The sequence below is a fragment of the Miniopterus natalensis genome, chromosome 6, assembly GCF_054644295.1.
Source record: "Miniopterus natalensis isolate mMinNat1 chromosome 6, mMinNat1.hap1, whole genome shotgun sequence".
Classification (NCBI taxonomy): domain Eukaryota; kingdom Metazoa; phylum Chordata; class Mammalia; order Chiroptera; family Miniopteridae; genus Miniopterus; species Miniopterus natalensis.
The window spans coordinates 26,690,189-26,712,998 of record NC_142086.1 but is presented as its reverse complement, the minus strand read 5'-3'; the positions used below and the strand labels follow the sequence as shown (position 1 = coordinate 26,712,998).

The following is a 22,810-nucleotide window of genomic DNA, read 5'->3' as shown; positions in this document are numbered from 1 at the left end:
TGTCCTCTGCGGTATGGGGAAATGACTCAGCACAGGAGTCCAGAGGGTTGCCCTCTGAGCTCTATCTCCAGAGCCCACAACCCTAGATTATCCTCGAACAGTTCCAGTCCACTCCTCCCTCTTCTGGAGCCCAAGGTGAATGGCTACATACAAAACTGTGTGTTGGCTCTTTAAGAGGATGCCTGCATTTCCATCCACCTCTCCCTGGCAGACAGAAACCCAGCTGCTTTTCACAGCCCGATGTTATGTGGGCACCTTTGTCAGTTCTGGTGCTCTTGGCTGGGAAGCGGGGGTTAGGCCCCAGAGTCCTCAGTGGGAACCCCCTACAGCTGAGATATCCCTCCAGACCTTCAGCTGCTGCCTGTGGAAGCCCAGCCAGCCCTCTTGCACCTCCCCACTTCCTACCAGTCTCTATGTGGTCTCCACTTTTCCTCCTTGGATATGAGGGTGCTCTCCAGCTTGTCTTCAGTTGCAGTTGATTATTCAGGATGGTTTTTCTATATTTTAGTTGTAATTTCACTTTGGTCTCAGGAGAGTGTCAGTGTAGCTTCCACTCAGTCCACAACCATCTTTAATCTCTCTTTTTTAAAAATTGATTTTAGAGGGAGGAAGGGAGAGGGAGAGAAACACTGGTTTGTTGTTCTACCCATTGGTTGATTCATGTGTGTTCCCTGACTGGGGATGGGACTGCAACCTTGGTGCATTGGGACGATGCTCTAACCAACTGGGCTACGGGGCCATACTTGCTACTATTACTCCTATAATATTACCCAGTTGACCTTCGTTATACTTAAGCCAGAACCTTCAAGCAAGCATTTCAAGTGCTTAATAGTCACATGTAATTAGTGGCTGCCACACTGACCAGTGAAGCTCTACAGCACTGCTTGATAACCCTGTGATCTGCTTTCCAGCCAGATTCGGTAGCCATTTCTATGGCATATCTACTGAACTCTTCCCTCCTTAAAATACTTCTTCCTTGATTTCCATATCACAGCAATTGTTTTATTTTTCTCACTCTACCAGCTTATCTTCATTCATTGGCTCATTCATTCATTAAGCAAATATTTATTAAGAACCTAATATGTGCCCAGAAGTGTTTTAGATGTTGGTGATTCGGCAACAAACAAAGGCGTCCCAGCCATTAAATTCTGGGCTAACAGGAGACAAATATGTAAAATGTCAGATGGTAATGTTATTTTAGTCAGTCTCTGTCTCTCACACACAGCCCAGCTGGCTCACTTCTACTACCTCTGTAACTTTCCAAATAAACTTTCTCTTATAATTTGGAAAAAACAAAAAGTTTGAGAAAGGGGATTGCTGGCTTGGGGAGGCATTACAATTTTATAAAAATGTGGTTGAGAACTACCTACTAGGCAGGTCGTTCACAAGAGCACTACCCTCTCCAAGCATGCACTCTGGTGCAGGGCTATACTTGCTAGAAGGAAGGAGAACCATTTTCTTCATATAAAGGACACTATCTGCCTTTAAACCATATTCTTAAAACTTGCATCCAGCCCTGGCCGGATAGCTCAGTTGGTTATAGCATTATACTGAGGTTGCAGGGCACATACAAGAATCAACCAATGAATGCATGAATAAGTGGAACAACAAATCAATGTTTCTCTCTCTCCCTCCCTCTCTAAAACCTGTAGATTTTAAAAAATTGCATCCAACAGGAGAGCATTTCTTTTTTATTTTGTTTGAAGACTGATAAGATTGACCTTTGAGCAGAGACCTGAAGGAAGCTGAGCTAGGAGATGTCAGGGAAGGGAGTTCCAAGTAAAGAGAGGAATGAATGCAAAGGCCCTGAGAGAGGATTCAAGGTACAAGGAAGCTAGTGCAACAGAAGCAGAGTAGGTAAAGAGAGCTGAAGATGAGATCAGAGTGGTAGCTAGGGGTATGTTATGTAAGCCTCTTAGACATATTGTAAAGACTTTGGTCTTTACATATTGTAAAGACACTGAATAAGATGGGAAGATTGTATGGCCTTGAGGAAAGAAGTGAAATATTCCTGATGATTTAATAGGATAACTAGATTATAAGCTCCATGGGGCTGGGATTTTTTTATTTTTATTTTTTCATATTCACTGCTATATCCTCAAGGTCTGGTACAGTGCCTGGCACATAATTAGCACTTAAAAATTTGTTGGGAGTGACCTGGCCAGTGTGGCTCAGTTGGTTGTGCATCATCCCATGCACCAAGAGGTCACTGGTTTGATTCTGGACTCGCCCCTCCCCGCCCTCCACCCTATTGAGGGGCTTGATCCTTAGTAGGGCATGTGGGAGGCAGCCACAATCAGTGTTACATTACTCTCACATCAATGTTTCTTTCTCCTTTCCTCTCTCTCTCAAAATCAATAAAAACATTTTTTACAAAGTTTGTTGAGTGAATGAATCTGATAATTTAATTGATTTGAGAGAGAAAGGCACATTGATTTGTTCCACTTATTTATACACTCATTGGCTGGTTCTTGTATGTGCCCTGACCGGAGATGGAACCGGCAACCTTGGCTCTGTCAGGACAGTGCTCTAACAAACTGAGCTACCTAGCCAGGGCTGAAACTGATTCCTTTCAAGGATCATTTTTGCTGCTGTGTTGAGACTAGATTATAAGAGAAGAACCAGTAGGATGCTATTGCAGTAACAAAGGTGGAAGATAATAGTGGGTTGGACCAGGATAACAGTTACCAAATAGCAAAGAGATACTGGAAATGGTAAGTATAAACAAACCTTTTAAAGAGTTTCTATATGAAGGGAAAAAGTAATAAATTAGAAGGAGTCGAGATTTACGGAAGAGCCTTTTGTTTTTTGTTTTGTAGATAGGAGATACAAAGGCAGGTATTTATGCCGTTGGGAATGTTCCAGTAGTGGGAGGAGGGGATCTGATGAAACAGTGGAGTGAGAAGAGTGACAAGTTTGTGTAAGAGGGATAGGATCTACTGCATAAGTGACAGGAAGACAGAACATATAAGGACAAATGCAGGTACCACCACAGACATGGTGAGAATATAAAGCATTTGTCATCAGCTAAGGGGGAGGAGATATTAGGTGTTTTTGGATTGTGCAGAAAGTGTGAAATAGTCTTGGAAAATGAGTGAATTAGGGCAGGTAGTTCTCAAAGTGTGGTCCCCAGAGCAGTAGCATCGACATCACTTGGAAACGTCAGTTGGAAATGCAAATTTGGGGGTCCCCTCCCACCAAGTCTACTGAATCAAAAACTTTGTAGTACCACAGTTTTAACAAGCCTTTCAGGTGGTTCTGCTGTGCACTAAAATTTGAGAATGGAACTGGAAAATACAATATGATTACAAAGCTGCATTTAGAACTTACTCAAGGTTAGTGAAATCCTGATTAGCTAGCTACTCTTTCTCCGATTTTGTTGTAGCTCTCTACTTGAATTCCAAGTTCAATTCTACCTGTTACCTTTCCAGTGATTCAGTTTCCTCTTTCATAAAGGTAAGAGTAATAGTAGCACTTAATTCTTAGGGTTGTTGTGATGATTTAATGTACTTGACTTCATGTTAAAAACTTGCAAACTGCCCTGGCTGGTGTGGCTCAGTTGATTGGAGTGTTGTCCTATGCGTTGAAGGGGGGAGGGTTAGGTTCCTGGTCAAGGCACATACCCAGGTTTCAGGCTCAGTCCCCAGCTGGGGCATGTGCAGGAGGCAACTGATTAATGATTCTCTCTCACATCGATGTTTCTTTCTTGGTCTCTCCCTCTCCCTTCCTCTCTCTCTAAAATCAATTTAAATTTTTTTTAAATTTTTTTAAAAATGGGGAGGAGGGGGTCAGTGGGAAAAAAAGGGGGACATATTTAACACTTTAAAAAATAAAGATACATTTAAAAAATAAATTTTTTTTTAAAAAGTGGGAGGAGGGTGTCAATGGGGAAAAAAAGGGGGACATCTGTAATACTTCCAAAAATAAAGATAAATTTTTAAATATCTTTTTAAACTTTCAAACTATGGTTGGCATGTAGTAAGCATGAATAAATGCCAGTTGTTATACCAGTCACCTCACAAATTACACATTTAAATTAAAATAATAATTGCGTATATATTACCTGCCTCTTCCAGCATTTAAACCATTATTTGAATGGGTCTTTAGAGGTTACAAACAATAGCTACCATTAAGCAACAGTCCACCAAGAGCCAAGCACTGTATTACAAATTTGACCTGTATTATCTCAATCTTCTCAGTAACACTACAAGTATTACTACATTTTTATAGTTAAAACATGATCAGTAAAATTGCTTTATCAGTTCAAACTCACAGAATTAGCAAATGGCAGTTCGAATTTAAATTCAGTTTTGTCTGATGCAATGCTATTTTTCTTTGTCCTGCAGTAAACTTCCTTTTCATTCCTTAACCCATTTGTTGGGGGTTACTGGAGCTTGCATTCATTTCTTCAATGGATAGTTATTGAAACTAGTATAGCCTAGGTCCTGGGGAAACAAAGGTCAGCAAGATAGGACCTCACAGAGAACTGACAGGTGAATTAATGGATTAATATCGCCCATGGTTGGAGCCTTGTCCCATGCACCCAGGGGTTACGGGTTCAATTCCTGGTTGGGGCATGTGACTAGGTTTCAGGTTCGTTCTCTGGTCAGGTATGGGAGGCAGCCGACAAATGTTTTCCTCTCACATTGATGTCTCTCTCTCCCCCTTCCTCTAGAAATATCGAGTGAGAATTTAAAAAATATATAGCTGGGCCGGCGTGGCTCAATGGTTGAGCATCGACCATGAGGTCCCCGTTTGATTCCCAGTCAGGGCACATGCCCAGGTTGTGTGCTTGATCCCTAGTAGGGGGCACGAAGAAGGTAGCCAATTGTTTCTCTCTCTCCCTCCTCTCTCTCTAAAACCAATAAAAACATTTAAAAATATATATATATGTATATATATATATATACACAGACATCTATAAATACATAATTTCACATTAAAAAATCTCATGTTTATGTCTCTTTTAAAAATGATAAAAGTGAGAGTCTCAGTGATTAAATAACTTGTGAAGATCACACCTGGGAAAAATAAAACAAACACGAATTAATTACCCGCTCTATGTAAAATATTTGGCTGGGCACGTTTACATACAGTCATAAATGGTGGACCAGGTACTTCAAATCGCCCAATCACCAAACCACCCTGCTCTGTCATGAGGCATACTTTGATTCTTTCTCCATTCTCTAGGCTTGGAACCTGAGGAGTCATCCATACACAAATACTGAGCACCTTTCATATATGAAATGCACAGTACAAAGTGGTGTGACCGAAAAAAAAAAAAAATTATGGTCGCTGTTGGGGGAAAAAAGTCTTTGTCGTCAAAGAACTTTTGAGCCACGTAGGGAGACTTTTTTTTTTTTTTAAACACATACTGAAGGAAGTATAAAGTGACCAAACAATGGTATATATCAATTATCTCACCTGATCCTCATGACTGCCCTTTTAGGAGCTACTTTAGGAGATTACTTCTGTTTTATAGAGAAGGAAATGTAGGTCCTGTGGACAGTAAGAAACCCTGAAGATTTACTCAGCTAGTAAGGGGTAGATCGGGGTATTCAAACCCAAGTTCTGACTCCTTAAGACCAGTTTCTGTAATCCTCACTGTATACTGTAGGGCAAACCCAGGAACTCCAGCTCCCTGGGCAAGGAATACACGCCGTGCGGCCAGAGGGCAGCAGAACATGGAGAAAAGGGGAAAAAGAAGATGCAGTTAGGCTGGGCCCCAACATGATGCTTGGACTTCATTCTGCAAACACTGGGGCTCCACTCATGATTTTTAAGTAAGGCGGAAACTACTGCAATCTTTACTTAATGAAGTAACTTCTGTTAACTTGAAACAAATCGCAGCCTTTAGGAAAAGTAGTCTTACCACTTGGCAGCGTGCCCCTGGACGAATTACTCTTTCGCCTCACAATTAAAAGAGGCTAATTCCGCGTTGAACTATTCTGCGAAGTCAACGAAATAGTGTCTAACACAAGAGGGCGCTCAATAAACGCTAATTTCCCTCTTAAGCTAAGAAAAATACGGCTCTACTTTTTTTTTTTTTTTTTTTTTTGAGTAAGCAACGCGATCCAGCAACACCAAAATGAAGCAGCCGTTAGCTTAAGCTGCAACTACACCCCAACCCGCAGAAACCTTCCCCCAACACTTCCAGAGGGATGCTCCCTCTTCGCCTCACTTCTCAGGATCCGCCACTGGACCAAGACAACTTAACAGACTTCTAGGAAGAGTTCCCAACCAGTCCTCAGAGGCCGCCCGCCCTTCCCCGCCTTTCCTTCAGAGGTCGCTCGTCGACAACGTCACATCCAGTTCCATTTCCGGAAGGGCCTCTTTCCACTCTCCGGGGCCGCTCTAGGCTGCCGCCTCGCCCGCCGGCTCCACTTCTCATTGGTTACTGGGCGGGGCCGTGACGTCCTTGGCGTGGCTGCAGGGAGGCCGCGGCGGGGAAAATGGCGGACGGGAAGGCGGGAGAGGAGAAGCCGGAGAAGCCGCAGCGAGCTGGAGCCGCCGGAGGTGAACACAACCCCAGCGTCGCGGGCTGAGTGGGGTGCTTTGGGTCTTTCTTTGAGCTCCCCGGGGTGGAGGGCTCAGGTAGGGCGAGAATGGGCGGATCTGGCGCTCACCCGGCCAGGTGCTGGGCCCAGATGAACCCCGGGCACGCCCGGTGCGGCCCGCTGGGATCTGGGCCCGCACCGCCTCCTTGACTGGGGATAGTCGGCCACAGTTCATCACCTCCCGGCCCCAGCGGAGGCCCCGTTTCCGAGCAGAAGGGAGATGGGCACCAGAAAGGGGAACCGAACTCGGGGTGGCACCCGGAGCGGCGGTGCAGGAGCCGCTGCCGCGACACTGGAGACGCACATTATACAAAACACAGGCACACTGTTAGTGGGAGTCACCGAGCAGTGGCCGCAGGAACTGGCCGCACGCCAAGTTTCCGACAGTGCCGGCCTCTCAGTTACACCTAGGGGTTAGTCTGCTGCTTTCCGCTGAGGAGCTGGACCACCCGGCTCTTTCGCTTTCCTTTAATTTCGAGCCGAGTGCTGACCCTCCGGCGGGATGGGTCGAGGCTGCGGAGGAAGAGGGGAATACCTTTGTCTGCCGGCTGGGCGAAGCCGCGGGGTCTAGGGTTAGGGTTTGGTTCCCTTTCTTTGGAGTGTCTACCTTTTTTGAGTTAGACTGTTGCCAGCTATCTGCGTGCCAGATACTTAGGTGGCTAAATAGGCTAGTGTGACTCTTCCTGTATTTTGTTACGATATAAACTCAGGCTATCTTTGTTTTTTCCCCACCACCCCTGTCAATTTGGGTCTTGTGTATTAAGGAAAAGAAACATAGTATCTCTGGCCACCCTCTGTCGTAACAAGGCAACTAATTGAACACGTGCGAGCTGATCGTAGTATCTTTGGAACGTTTTCAGTATTACTCTCTATTCTAACTCCCTCAAGTTCTTATTCCTGAAAGTATTTAATATGAGAAAATACAGAACATCAGTAGCGTTTGGAGGCAACTTTAAGAACTATTAATATGATGTTTAATGTGAATTGCCTTGAGAAAAAAAAGTGTAATGTTCAGTTACTTTGGACCCAGAATTTCCTTTTTAAAAAACACGTACAGTGCTTTTAGTTAAACCAAACTGCCTCTCTCTGCACTCCCCCCTGGTTAGGGACTTTTTTTCGTTCAAAAATTGCTTTGGAAATTATCGAGTAAAATTACATTAAAAACTAGTTATTTGAGGAAAAACAAAAATTGGTAGCCTAAAGAATCTTATCTGGCTTTTAAACTGGCTTTTTAACTGTCTCGACTGAAAGTATAGGAGATGCATTTACTGTGCTGTCAAAATGTATTTTTAAGTATTAACATAATCCACTGTATAATTTTTTCACCACCCTTTCAGTTAGGGATAATTAGCTCTAGTATGAATATTGATGTTTCAGTTTTAGCATGTTTTTGTGTTGGGGGGGTGGCATAAAATTATCTTTACTAATTGGTGTGAAAAATTATTAAATGGTCTCCTTGTAGGTGAGTTGGAATAAGTAATAACCCTCAACTTCTACATAATTTGTCTTCGGTGTGCCTTCCTTTACAAGAAAATAGTGCTGTGGCATAGAAACTGCTTTTGGTGTGGTTTTTTTTGGTGTGTTTTTTTAAAGATAAGGTACCATTTTATTTATTTACTTGCTTACTTGATTGATTGGTTTTTGTTTTTGAGAGAGAGAGAGGAACACGGATGTGAGAGAGACATTTCTTGTTGCCTCCTGCACATGCCCAACTGGGGATGGAACCTGCAACCTGGGTATGTGCCCTGACCAGGAATTGAACCTGTCACCTCTTGGTGTAGGGACGACACTCCAACCAACTGAGCCACACCGGCCAGGGCACATAAAACCACTTTTGAATGTCAGGCATTTTTAATGAAGTTGTACAATGGAATCATAGTTAAAACAGTGGATATTGCTAAATTGATCATTTTGTGGCCAGTAGCCACTGTTTTGAAATACTATGAAGTTTATTCTAAGGGCTTATTTAGAGAATCATTCTGATTTTTAATTCCTATTAAACACTCCAGTAAGTTGGAAGTACAAGTATTTTTTATGAGATTACTTTCATAGTTAACATGAATTTATGTGAATAAGAGAAGCTACTTATTTGAACCACCTGCTGTCACGTTAAAGAGTAGAGATAATGCTAAGGGTGAGACCTTTAGATAGATTTTTTTTTTTCTCCCTTTGGCTAAATTTTTGTAGCTCCTTGAAATAAATAGAAATTTTAGAGAAAAGCTATTCATACTATAATCATAACCATTTGAGGATATTGTAGGTTATCTAAAATCTATCTACTTGAATGAAATTGACATTTATTATGCCACATACTTATTCATCCTTTAAAATATGTTACATTGTTAAAAATTTTCAAAAATCTATGGTCATCCAAAATTTTGTTTTCCACAGTCCCAAAATACAAAACATCTCATTAAATACTTTGAAAACAGTTTTTATTAAAAGCCCCAAATATTAAAGTTTTACATATTGTGTTTAAAGGAAAGCACTTAATGGGCTTAAGAATTGATGTTGCTATTTAATGGTATGTTTCAAAGGTATATAATTTTCTAGTAAGATATATAGAATTGTAGAAATTATAATAATCACACTAATAATAATAGATTTGGCTGCCATATTTTCCCACTTGCTTTATTTCCTAAATGTTTTGTTAGAAGAGGATTGCATGAAGAGAAAATAACAGTTGAAGCCACACAAAGTGATGAGTACTCATAGTGCACCCACCTTCCTTCACTCCTTTCCCCCCACCTTTTTATTGAAGACTAGATACTTTCTAAAGCTACTGAGCGTTTACATTTGCTTACCAAAAAAAAACCCAAAAACTTCTTGAGAGAGAGCAAGGCAAGTTGTTTCCTATATCCAGAAATAAATTGCTGATCCTGGAATCAGCCATGTGTAGAAATGACCTAATAGACATACTGTGCTTAATTTTCGGATGACAAAAACACAGATGTGAATAAAACTGAGTTGTTGTCAGTTGATTAATTGATAGTTTTCCCAGCTCCCCTTTTCATGCTACCTTTTTCTAGAGTAGTCTCTAGAAATATTCCCTACAGCATCATGCAGTTGGACAGATACTATTGTGTTTCTTGTATTAGCACATACTAGTTCAACTAGTTGTCACAATGTTATTAATGTTATAGTAAGAATTATATTTTCACTTTTCATTATTTATGCTTTAATTTTTCTAAATTTTATTTGTTTCAAAACTATTTTCTGGATAACAGGAGACCTAGAATTAGGTTAAAGATAGGTTTTAGAAGTACAGGAAATCTTGACTAATTTTAGCCTTTGGTCACAGTTCAAAGCACAGTTACACTACAATCAGGACTAAATGTTCTTTATACTATTTGTTTTGATTTATTTTCAGAGTTTCTGTATATTCCAGTTGGTAGAATTTTCTATTTTAGCTGTGTATCAGTCACAAAGAAGTTATCACTGTTTGGATTTACTGTGACTTTTATAACTATTGAATAGCAATCCATCTTTCAGGTGCTTCTGTAATTTCATATCTGAGTAAGTGAATGGCACCTCCTGGGGAAATCCCAAAACCTAATCCTGCTTAATTCCTTTCCTACGTTGTCATTACAACTCTCACCGTTTGTCCAAAGGGAATAAAGAGTTCTTTTTATTTTTCCTCTAAACAAAGTCAAATGTTCTGTTCAAAGTGCTAATTAACCAGAGACCCTATAATTCCAAAACTATATAGATTGAGATTATAGCCTCCTGTTTTTTAATCATTTACTTTTTTTAATCAGTTACTTGTCAGTCTGTGTTTAATTTCCCTCCTTCCCTTGCCTTCAAGCTTTTTGTCCTGTTTCTTAACTATTTTCAGGGCTATCCCTTAGCTCATCTTCTCTTGCTCCATAAATAAACCATCCAATGTAGCAGAATACATTCTATAGAGTGAATTAGTAAACTGGGGAAAGAAAATAAGAATTTTAATAATAGCCAGTCTTCCCAATATGTTCTTAAATAGCCTTGCATAACATACCTAAGACATTCAAGATGTGAACTAATTTCATCATTGATGAATGCAAACATGAGCAAAATTACTGAAAAATATCTTTATTCCAAACTTACATATGCATGCCTTCTACTGTTTGAAATTATAATTAGGTCATCTTTCTTTCATGAGAAAAAATAATGTATAAACCTAACTATGATTGTTAAAAGCTTTTAAGAGTAGCTTAAAACAGGTGATAACCAAGCTTTTAGAGTAAAATGACTCAAAAGGTGATGACCTTGTAGTCTTCCTTGAAGTTCCTTTACAAGTAAAGATTTTGTGAGATGTACAAGAGGAACGCATCACTCAAGAAAATAACTCCAGGCTATATTAACATTGTAGTTCAGGTAATAATGGGCTGTTCGTAACTAGGTACTGTGTATACCTAATAGTACATTATTGAAGAATATTAGAATGTATTAGTCAAATGTATTACCCTATGGTGTGACTAATTGTTCACAAACTAGTTTGTGTAGAGCAATTTACAGACCTTAATTTATAAGAAGCAAAATCTCACAAATAACTAGATTATTGTACAATTTACAGTGTTTAGTTGAAGGGTCTTTACTTTTTGTGAACTCTGTGTTTGTAATTTTAAATTGCTCTGTATTTTATGCTAGTTAATTCATGGGAGCCTCTTCTACTGCCACACAATCTCAGTTCCTGCTGTATACTCTAACAAACAGTGGAAGAGACTGTTGGGTCAGTAGGTGACAACTGCAGAGGTATCTTCCTTATAACGATGCTTTTTGAGGTTGCTGCTCCCGTCAGTCTGCTCAGTAAAAATAGCTCATCTTGGTAAGTTGTTTCGACTTCACCAGGACCTGAAGAAGAAGCAGAAAAACCTGTGAAAACTAAGACTGTTTCTTCCAGTAATGGAGGGGAAAGTTCCAGTCGCAGCGCTGAGAAGCGATCAGCTGAAGAAGAAGCTGCAGACCTCCCAACAAAGCCTACAAAGATCTCCAAGTTTGGATTTGCCATAGGTAGTCAGACGACAAAGAAAGCCTCAGCCATATCCATCAAACTTGGATCAAGTGTGAGTTGTTATTGTACATATGATATTCGTAATGGGTCTTGAGAACTTGTTTTGGAAACCTACTTTTACTGAGTTAGGTAAATTAAGTATAAAAAAGTTACCTGGATGCATGCATGAACTTTCATGTAAATATTTAAGGAGTTATTAGCTCCATGTTCAAGAGCTGGATGAATTATATCTTAAAGCTATTTTTAAAAAAGGTTTGGAGTAGAAGAAACAACTACAAGTAATAGCTTAGAATTTTTCTAAGTTGAACAAAACCTTTTAAAAATATCTTTCAATTCTAGCAATATTAAAAATAGTATCTCTAGAAATTAGTTATTTTATCTTAAAAGGTTAATAGTATTCCTTGATGAGAGCTTCCTGGTTATCTTACTTTGGAGCTACACGAGGACATTCATTGATATCCTGTGACAGTAGTTCCTTACAGATCAACTTTTGATCCCTTGTTTTAATATGTAAACCATGAATTAATATTTATGAACTAGGGGGTGTCTGGAAAGTATTTGAAGTATTAGATTGAAGCACAGGAGGTTTAGAAATTTGATTGTTTGTGACTATTTTATATGGCATCAAAATAGATCTCTTTAAGAAAAAAAGTTACTTACATGTATTGCTATTGGCTTTAGGTAATAGTTACATTCTTGTGTAAGGAGAAAAATCCTAAAATTCCTTTTGAGTTGTTTGTTCATATCTTTTCTGTGAAAATTAATGCTCAGTTGCCAGATGCATACAGCTTTTTTCTGCATCATATGTTCATTCAAAGATCTTTAAAATATGATATGAATCAAGTTCCTACTATAAGTGTGAGCCACACTTACAGTTTTAAAAGAGCTATCATTTCTCAGAACCTCCACTCCCACCCTATGCTGTTTTGCCTTTCCTTTTTCTTTGTTCCTTTTTTTTGAATTCAATCTGGATAAAAGACATTCAACTTGTAACTTCATTACTTAGGACTAGTCTCCCTACCTGGACTGATTCTTTTTGTTGTTGTTTTTTAAGTTGCATAGACTTACCTGCATAAATATTTACTTTTTTTTTTAATAGTGTATTCTCATGTATACTTCTCATACAGATGTTCCCCTTGATAATAAATTTTACTATGGTTCAACACCCTCCCAAATCGGATATACAAATCCCTACTTTCTCTAAATCATACACATGATTTAGTAATTGCTGATCATATTAGATGGGAGGGTTATGTTTGAAAAAGCCTTTCAGTAAGACATTTAATCTTTGGAAAATAAAAACTTGTTTTTATAAAATAAATAACAGTGTAAATATAATTTGCTTGGGGGGGGGTTAGGTTTAAGATACAAAAAATAGTTGGAATTGTAAGATATAAGGGTGTTTTTAGAGTCACTATGCATAATCTCCAAATTAACATTTTTTTATTCCTTCAGAAGCAAACATTGTTTATAAAAAATATCTGTGTGTGTTATAGAAGAAGGGATGGTTAGTTTTGTTGCAGGTCAGAGAAGATTTCACTGATGAGGCGATGTTTGCATTTGCCTTAAGTGCAGGCGGGAGGCAAAAGGGCATCTCAAATAAAAGGAATTTCACACAAAAGGAGTTTATATATGAAACCATACAGTACATTTAGGAAATTGTTCTTGTCGAGTGTTTGGAAGGCAAATATAGGATAGAAAGCCCCTAAAATGAGACCAGAGGACCAAATCATAAAGGGCTTGAACTCCATAATGTAGTTTGGCTTTATTCTTTAGGTTCTGGCAGAGCCATAGAACATTATAAGGAGTATTGACCCTTAAGCGGATTTGCATTTTAGAAACATCACTGTATAGATCACTCTGTACAAAGGATTAGAGGGGGGAAACAAGATAAATCTAATCAATAGGACCTTACAATATAATGTGCAAGTTGAGGAAAAGATATTCTGGCTTCAGTACTTACGAACACTATGAATCTAAAGTATCCCAGGAGCTTTAAGTGGAGCTGTTCACTTGGGCGTAGGCATAGGATTTGGTAGTTTAAACTATTTAAAACTTTGGGAATGAATGAAGTTGACCAGGGGAGAATAGAGAAGGAAAGGTCACTAAGGACAGAATTTTGTGTATCCATTGGGGGGGGGGGCGCAGGCAGGAGGGAGGGTAGAGAGGGAAAATAAAAGGTAAAAGAATTAGGAGAATCACCAATAAAAAACAGTGTCACAGAAGCCACGGTGGGGGTGTTTTAAAAAAAACCTGATGATTAGAGTCAAATGCAGCACACCAGTCATTGGTGAGGACAGAATCAGGGTTACCTGATTCTAGTTGAGGGAGGAATCATGGAGAATGGTAAGGAAGGAAGCCAAATTGCAGCGGTTTGAAGACTGGGTGGTGAGAGGATTGGAGATAGTAAGGACAATTTACTTCAAAAAGTTAGGTTAGATAGAAGAGATGGGATGAATGAAGCATGTTTATAGGCTATAGGGCAGAAAGCTAACTAGTAGAAAGTTGAGTCTTGGTGTCTTTTATGTTCCCAAGGCAACATCGTACTTAAGTATTACTAATCATTTACTCTTGTACCAGGTGCCCCATAGCTAAATGATAATAAACTATTGGTCCTAACTAGGAAATCTTTTGCAGGAGGAAAAAAATGGGACAATAAAGTAAGAGCTCTGAGTTTCTCACAATTTCTAGGAAAATATAAATTTTAATATTTGATGATTAATTGTATTATTAAACAAGCCTGTGTAAACATTATGTCATACTCTTTAATATGTTTTTTTCTTCAGAAACCTAAAGAAACTGTTCCAACTCTTGCTCCAAAAACCCTTTCAGTAGCAGCAGCTTTTAATGAAGATGAAGATGTAAGTTGACACCTAGTTTGTTTATTTTGCTTTAACCAATTCTTTAAGGAAGATGTTAGTGGCAGATTGTAGGCTCTGTTAATGGTACTCTAGTGAATTTCCTTTAAAACTTTGATCAGTTTTTGTGTGTGAGACATCTGCATTTCTATTTATTTTATTTGGTTGTAGGATTACTTAAAATGTTGACTCTAGGGGCAAGGAACTTAAGAATCAAATTGATAAATGCTTATTATAAATAATAATATATGTATGTACTAGGAAGTATGTAGTATCCAAAAAAAGAAAAATTGAATACTTTAATAATTTTTATAGCTGAAGTCTTCAGTGATGAGACATTATACATGCATTTAACTTACAGCAGGCAGCTATAGTGGTTTCTCCCTTTATCTCCATGAGGAATAACAAATAGTGTGGGTGATTCTGCTAGAAGTTTTAGTCAATAAACTCATATTTCAGAGTAAACATAAGATGCTAATCTGCTGTCTTAGGCAGTGCTAGTCCCTTCATGCCCCTCACAGGGTCCCTCTCTTACCGTGCTTATGAAAGACTATGGAATTTTAAGCATAATTTTCACTTTCCTTAGGCACCGACTTTAGAACCTAACCCTTACTTAAGATGTGACCCTATTGTATAACAATTAATTGTTACTGAGTACATGAGGAATTGCTCCCAAAGGGAATCTGGATAAGAATTGTACATTCGGAGGAGTAGCTGGGAAGAATATATAAGAGAAGAAATATTAGTTGGGTACTGAAACATTAGGTAGGGTTTTGACAAACCAAGGAATACTTTTGTAAACTAAGACATCAGCTTTCAAATCACAAGTGGTAAATACTAAGCTGTATTTGACTGGACTGGAGATTTTTGTAGAGGATTTTTGGGCGAGGATAAATGTGAAATGATTGGAGCCCAGGTCAATAGCTAAAGAATAACGTGATCGCTATATTCTCCTTTGGACGTTTACACATTTGAGTGCTTTCTATATGCTAGGCACAGGGAGATTACAAAGATAATCAGACATGTTCCTCTAGGAACTCAGCCTTCTAGAGCAGAGACTTAATAAAAATCAAAAGTACCTGGAGATGAAGTGATGTGGAAATTCAGGGAAAGAAGAGAGGCTGGGTAACTAGATGAAGTGGCATGGAAAGACCACTGGGCTGGTGATTGGGAAGACCTGGGTTCTGTCCCTGTTTGTCCAGTTCTTCACCACTAGAAAGCCTGTGAATAAATCACTTTACCTTTTGGAGCCTTAGTTTTTAAACTGTAAAATGAAGGCTCTATTTAAGAATAAACTTTTAAACCATTTTTTAGAGTTCTGGGGTTCCATAGAAATGTCTTAGGAGCTACTGTGCTGGGAGGTGGTGATGCCTAACAGGCAGGGCTCTGGTCTCCTGCCCCTTTTTCTTACAGCAGTTCTTTTATCTGGTTGCTAATTGGGACCCCAAGTAAGATTTTGTTGAGGAAAAATGTATTTCATTGCCCCCCCTTTCCCCCAAAAAAGTTTAAAAAGCGCTAACTGCCCGGCTGGGCGTGGCTCAGCGGTTGGGTGTCGACCTAGGATCCAGGCGATCAGGGTTCGATTCCCGGTCAGGGCACATGCCCGGGTTGCGGGCTGCGGCTGATCAATGACTCTCTCATCATTGATGTTTCTGTCTCTCTCTCTTCCTCTCCTTTCCTCTCTCTGAAGTCAGTGAAGATATATTGAAAAAAATAATAATAAAAATTAAAAAAAAATAAAAATAAAAAGCACTAACTTAAATAATAATTTCTGTTTTCTTTCATTCTAACATTTTAAAGAGATTAGGTAGCATTTTGGTATGTACAGATTATATGAGGACAATATAGGAAGAAAGGAGCAGCATGTGTAAAAGTGGAGAGACTGGAAATTTTAAGGACTACGTAGTAGTAATTGCTTACTTTGAATGCCTAACAATTTGGATATCTTTTCACATAACTTTATTTTACCCTCAATATGTCCCTGTGAATCATGTGGTACAGTTATTTCTATTTTGCAAATGGAGAAATTAAGAAGTAAAGCATGCTGGTGCACACAGATGTTGAACTAGAACTTAGGTCTTTTGGTTTCTAGTCCGCTGTTACTGCTTTTTCTAAATACTTTATAAAGAAATTTTGCACAGGTTCAGGCATCACTGTTTACTGTAAGATGGTAAGGATAGGAAAGGATAAACTTGTCTCTTAGATAAAAAGAACACATGCATCTAAACTCTTTATATGGGGAGCATTTGAGATCTTGCTTTCCCTTGTATATGTTGTTATCTTGGCTCAAATAAACTTATAAAAATTCAAAAAAGTGTTTTTCACAAACCCTAAGTAAAATTGACTAATTAGATTATACCAAAATTAAGGATTTCTGTTAAATAAACAAGATTATTGACAAAGTTAATGGTGAAAGTTGGGAAGAGGTATTTGCAATGTGTAAAACCAACAAAGAGGGGGCCCTTGCCAGTATGGCTCAGTTGGTTGGAGCGTCGTCCTGTGCACCAAAAAGTGGCAGGTCCAAGCCTTGGTTGGGGTGCATTCAGGAAGCAACCAATGGATATCTGTCTCTCTGTCCCCTACTCCCCCTCCCTTCCTCTCTCTTTAAAAAAAAAAAAATCAATAAAAAATAAAACCAACAAAGAGGGGAGCATTTGAGATTTGTTCCCTGGCATACATCATCAGTTTGGCTCAAATAAACTTTTTTAAATTCTGAAATAGCCCAGGCCAGTATGGCTCAGCGGGTTGAGCGTCACCCCATGCACCGAGAGGTCACTGGGCTTGATTCCTGGGTTTGGGGTCCATCCCCAGTAGGGATTGTGCAGCTGATTGCTGTTTCTCTCCCTCTCCCTTCCTCTCTTTCTAAAATCAAAACATTTTTAAAATTCTAAAATAAATAAAGGTAAAGCTAACAAAGGACTAATATCTGAAATACACAAAATAAAATCTTTATCTGATTCTTTTTATGTAGAATATGGTTAAGTAACCTCAAATATATATCTAAGCCTGAAATATATTGAACAAAGAGGACATTTTTAAAAAATTATTTATTGTATTTCTTTAGTCTCCTTTAATTTTGACAGTCACTGAGTATCTGTGTATTTCATGGCATTAACATTTTTGAAGAGTTTAGGTCAGTTATTTTGTAGAATGTCCTTCAGGTTGGATTTGTCTGGTGTTTTCTCATGATTAGATTCACATCTCTTATAGCTGGAATACCACAGAAGCCATGCCAAGTTCTCAGCGCATCATATCAGGGAGCACATGTTATCAATATGTCCCATTACAGGCAGTTTTAACTTTGATCATTTGGTTAAAGTGATGTTTGCTAGAATTCTGTACCATCAAATTACTATTTTACCTTTCTAATTAAAGTTTATCTTATCAGAGATATGGTTTGAGAATATGTGAAAATATATAATTTCTTAAGCACTTACTCTTGAGTGTTAACATCCATTGGTGATTCTTGCCAGAATCAGTTATTTTAATATTTGCCAAGTGTTGATTTTTCTAATTCTTTCGTCCTCTCTGTTTATTGTCTCTTACTGTAAAGAAGAGCTTCCCCTTATTTATGTAAGTGTGGGTTCATAGGTTCTTATTTTATTCCACAATGCTCAAATTTTCCCAGATATGACAAATAGAAATCCCTTTGTGCTGGGTCTTTTTAAAATATATCTTTATTGGTTTCAGAGAGAGGAAGGGGGAGGGGAGGGAGAGAGAGAGAGAGAGGGGGAGAGAGAGAGAGAGAGAGAGAGAGAGAGAGAGAGAGAGAGAGAGAAACATCAATATTGAGAGTCATTGATTGGCTGCCTCCTGGGAATTGAGCCCACAACCCTGGCATGGGCCCTGCCTGGGAATTGAACTGCGATCTCCTGGATCCTAGGTTAATGCTCAACTGCTGAGCCACAATGGACAGGCTTTACCAAAAATTTTAATGCAAAACCATCATTAGGATAAGTACATTTTTATAATGTAGTTAAGATAAATTTCTTCTTTTACAAAAAGTTACAGTATTGAAAATGCTAAAAGACTTAGATAAAAAATTTAGCGTAAAGTGAATTTAATAAATCTATATGTAGTTATTCCTGTTTACTTCTATTTCTTTTCTCCAGAGCGAACCAGAGGAAATGCCTCCAGAAGCAAAGATGAGGATGAAGAATATTGGAAGGTATTATAATTTTTCATAAATACTATACAACATGATGGTGAATTAAGAGCAAGAATAAATTACACATAATCTTTTCGTGTTCAGGCTTTTCTTGCTTATTTGGGTTTTGTGAATTATCAGTGATCTTACGAGTATCTTAAGAAAAAATTAATAATTTAAGGCTATTTCTTTTCAGATACATGTAATCTGTATATATTTTTTCAAATAAATAGCTAATGAGAAATGTTCCTGATTTAAAATTAAAATTTTTTTTTCTGGTATAATAAGAAACAGCTTTCACTCATTTAATTTTGTGATATCATTCTCATCACTTAATCTTGATGATCATAATGCCCTTTTGTCCTTGGTAACTTAAATGTCAAGTACCAAAACAAAAGTATTTTAATTTCCCTTTATTGTTTCTGTTGTCATGAAAATAATGTCAATTTCAAGTTAACATTAGGTTCAGCTTCCTGTCTTTGTACGGACATAAGTGGTTAATTTAGAGGCTAATAAGGAAGCTTAGCTTTAAATCTACCCATATTATGTCCCCATTTCTACTTCATGTATAAACTTCCAAAGAACAAATTGCCAAGTCCATAAACATGCATCAGCCTTCAGATTTTCAGTCTATGATTCGAATGAGAACAGTCCCAGTGGGACAGTTAGGTCCCAATACCTTCCTTTGATACTGGGACCTAAGAAATACATTTGGCATTGTAACCCATTCTAAACACCCAGTATACATCTAATTTAAACATGTAAACTTGAAAGAGCTCATAAAATGACCTTAGCCTTTCTGTGTGGTACATCTTCATGTTTTTCTTCCATTTAATTTTTTACAAGTGCTGATGGCAATCCAGCAAATTAATTTCATGACCTTATTAGTGGGTTGCAAGCAACAGTTTTTAAACTATAATGGTTGCCACCCTTAGCTATGTATCATAATCATGTTAAATGTTTGTTAAAACTACAGACTTACCTGGTCCCTCCTTAGGCCTATGGAATCTGGGGAATTTTAAGACTGGGCCAGTGGAAAGTAAGTTCTTAAAAACCTTTGTAGGGGCTTCTGATGTTCAGCCTATGTTTATAATATTATAATAAGTGCTAAGTAAATATGCTTTGAATGAGCTAAAGACATGGCCCAAAAGGCCTTGTATAACATTTTAAATAAATTTCTTTTCTTTTAACACAGGGATACACCAACATCAGCAGGACCAAACTCCTTTAATAAAGGAAAGCATGGGTTTTCTGATAACCAGAAGCTATGGGAGCGAAATATAAAATCTCATCTTGGAAATGTCCATGACCAAGACAATTAAATGATATGTTTTGAAATTGGGGTGTGGGGTGGGTGTAAAGTAAAAGGAACAGTTTCCTTTTTAAAGAATGGTATAAGACTATCTTTGGAGCCGCCTTTTTTTTTTTTTTAAGATTGAGTGGTACACTAATAAATGAGAGTTTGAAATTAGACGTAATTTATGTTTTATATGCAGATTTCAAGACATTTGCTAATTTTGTAGTTTCATGTGATTAGTTTCCAAAGGTTACAGATAATTTAAAAAAAAATCAGAAATGGTACCTTTCTAAGAATTGCATATTTTTTTAGACTCAACTATTAGCACATTAAGAGGGAAGCAAAAAGTTATTGTCTGTTTAAACTGCAAGCAATTACTCTCTAACTTAACTCCCTAAACCTAAACTTTCTGGCTCCCAGGAACAGCCTTATAGAGAAGGGAGTATTGTATTGGGAGGAAAATGTTACTGGAGTATTGACTGAAAGTAAATTAGATAAAATTAAAATATTGCTTTTTTTCCTAATGGGCATTTATTTTGTTTCAAGTCATAAACTCGATATTGCATTGCTATCAGTGGATACAGAGGCTTAGCTCTTTAAAAAAAATTTTTTTTTAATTTTATGTAAACTATTGAGTATTTGATATAGCCCACTTCACCTTAATGGGTCTTGTCTACCTTCATTAGTCTTCAAAAAACAACCGTTTGCTACCAAAGTAAATCAGTATTTTGAATGTGCTTCTCTTGGTTTTTGTCATTAGCTTAGTTTCTGTAAAGCATTTCCACCAGACTTGAGGCAAGTCATAGGAAGCTGTTTCTTTTAAAATACAAACCACCACCAAAAAATTTTAAATGTACATAATACGTAAATATTTGGCTGTTTTTATTTTTTAAAAGGGTAACAAACAGCAAAAAAGCAACATTGTGTGAAGATGGAAAATGAGAAAGATGCACTTTCTGTAACTTTGTCATAACATTTAAGTTACTAACTTGGGAAATCCAATTTGATTTTTACTTAACTACAGGAATTCTTATTTAATACAATAAAATGGTTTGTTTGTTTTAAGTGTATACATATTTACCAGTGGCCTCTCAAAAGCACATTTTAGATATTGAAAATAGAAGGAAAGAAAATGCATCTTTAAACATTTTATGGACTCTCTGACCACATATACTTCATTAGAGCTTATGTGTTGTAGGGTTGTTTTTGTTCTGGGGTTTTTGTTTTGTTTTGTTTTTTGTATTTTTGTATTGTATATGAATTCTTTTTTAATGTGACAGTTAAACACATCTTTAAAGGCATAGTCATACGTAAAAGAAAAATGCAGTATAATGATTTCCTTGAAAACTTCTACAATGTTAAATTTGCAGGCAGCTTCAGACTGTCTTAATGGTGGTAGCTACTCGCTCAGCTCTTTTAAAAGATAACTCCAGAGAAGCAGCCTGTATATATTCCTAACACTTTGTTCACTTTTATTTGTTAGAGTAAGTCCCAAGTAAAACAATGGAAATGTATATAGAACTATTAGTTCTTTCTTACTTGATTTAATGATATCAAGATACATGAATTTAACTTGCTTTAACGTAGGCAGACTTTTCATTTTTGTGTATTTTACTGTTAAAATAACATCCCTCTCCTGCATATTCTTTTCTTGACTCAAATGAAATATTAACCTATTGGGAGGGAGAAACGACTGAGATGAATGTCTTTACTAAAATACCAATAAATTTGTCGAATTCAATAGTGTTCTTATTTTCTATTACGCGTAATTGTTGCTGGGGTTTTTTGTTTTTAAACAAAGAAGAGACAAATGTTACAATTGTTGCCCTTGCCTAGATTGTTAGTCAGGGTAATGGGAGGGTTTCAGTTGTTATTTACTAGACTCTCTCTAATGTAGCTTTAGTTCTACAGCATCCTTCTCCTCCCTGCCAAAGTGTTGTCTGCCCTGTGCTGTAGAAAATAATCCTGCCAAGGCATAGCTAGGTGTTAGAAGGTACTCTCTTACTAGTGTCTACTACCCATTAGCTCTGTATTTTTTCTTAATGTTTATAATGCTGTTGCCGAAAAGGTCAGATCTTACTAAACAGAAAAATTGAACTTAAAGTACAGTTTATAATTAAGATTCATATTTAGTTTGACTAATTACAAATGAAGGCTATGAGTTTCAAGTGTTTTTTTCTTTAATGATTAAGGTTAGCTTGATATACTGTAGAGGGATTGTTAAAGTTTCCTGTTCAAGTGAAAATACTTCTAAAATTTTTTAAATTCATTTTGAAGAAATTTCAGACTTAAAAAACATGTTGCAAAAATAGAAAATATTTCCCTGTTCTCCAGATGTTAACATCTTATGGGACAATTGTTCAAATTAGGGAATTAACATTATTACAATATATATATACATATATATATATTTAAAAATATGTCTATTGATTTCAGAGAGGGGATGAGAGAGAGAAACATCACTGATGAGAGAGCCACTGATGAGCTGCCTCCTGCATGCCGTTCTACTGGGGATCGAGCGCACAACCCCAGCATGTGCCCTGACTGGGAATCGAACCGCAATCTCCTGGATCATAGGTTCAATGTTCAACCTCTGAGCCACGCCTGCCGGACTATTACAATATTTTTTGTTGTTAATTCTCACTGCCAGGATACTTTTTTTCCATTGAGTGGAAAGAAGGATGTGACACAGTTGGGGGGGAGAATTGAGACACCCTGCTATTGGGGTTTACAGTTAATAAGTATCTTGTGAGATGCCCAGCCTGTGGCTTAGTTGGTTGAGCGTTGTCCCGTGTACCAAGAGGTCGCCGGTTTGATTCCCAGTCACAATACATGCCCAGGTTTCAGGCTCCACCCCCAGTAGGGGGCCGGTGAGAGACAGCCAACTGATGTCTCTCCCTCTCTAAAGTAAAAAACATTTTTTAAAAAAAGTATCTTGTGGGAAAATAAGTAGAACAATGT

General features: G+C 37.8%; 1 protein-coding gene across 2 annotated transcripts; it reads left to right on the top strand.

Moving 5' to 3' along the window:
* The first annotated feature begins 6,441 nt into the window (after positions 1-6,441).
* PCNP (PEST proteolytic signal containing nuclear protein) lies at positions 6,442-21,590 on the top strand. Of its 2 annotated transcripts, none has more exons than XM_016199685.2 (5): positions 6,442-6,516; positions 11,385-11,599; positions 14,334-14,408; positions 18,518-18,573; positions 19,748-21,590. In XM_016199685.2, exons 1-5 carry the CDS (start codon positions 6,453-6,455, stop codon positions 19,872-19,874), a joined length of 537 nt encoding a protein of 178 aa, XP_016055171.1. In that variant the 5' UTR covers positions 6,442-6,452; the 3' UTR covers positions 19,875-21,590. The 2 variants fall into 2 exon arrangements, with proteins under 2 accessions (XP_016055171.1, XP_016055172.1); XM_016199686.2 differs by lacking the exon at positions 6,442-6,516 and adding an exon at positions 8,461-11,361 and having other exon boundaries at positions 11,437-11,599.
* Positions 21,591-22,810: the final 1,220 nt, after the last annotated feature.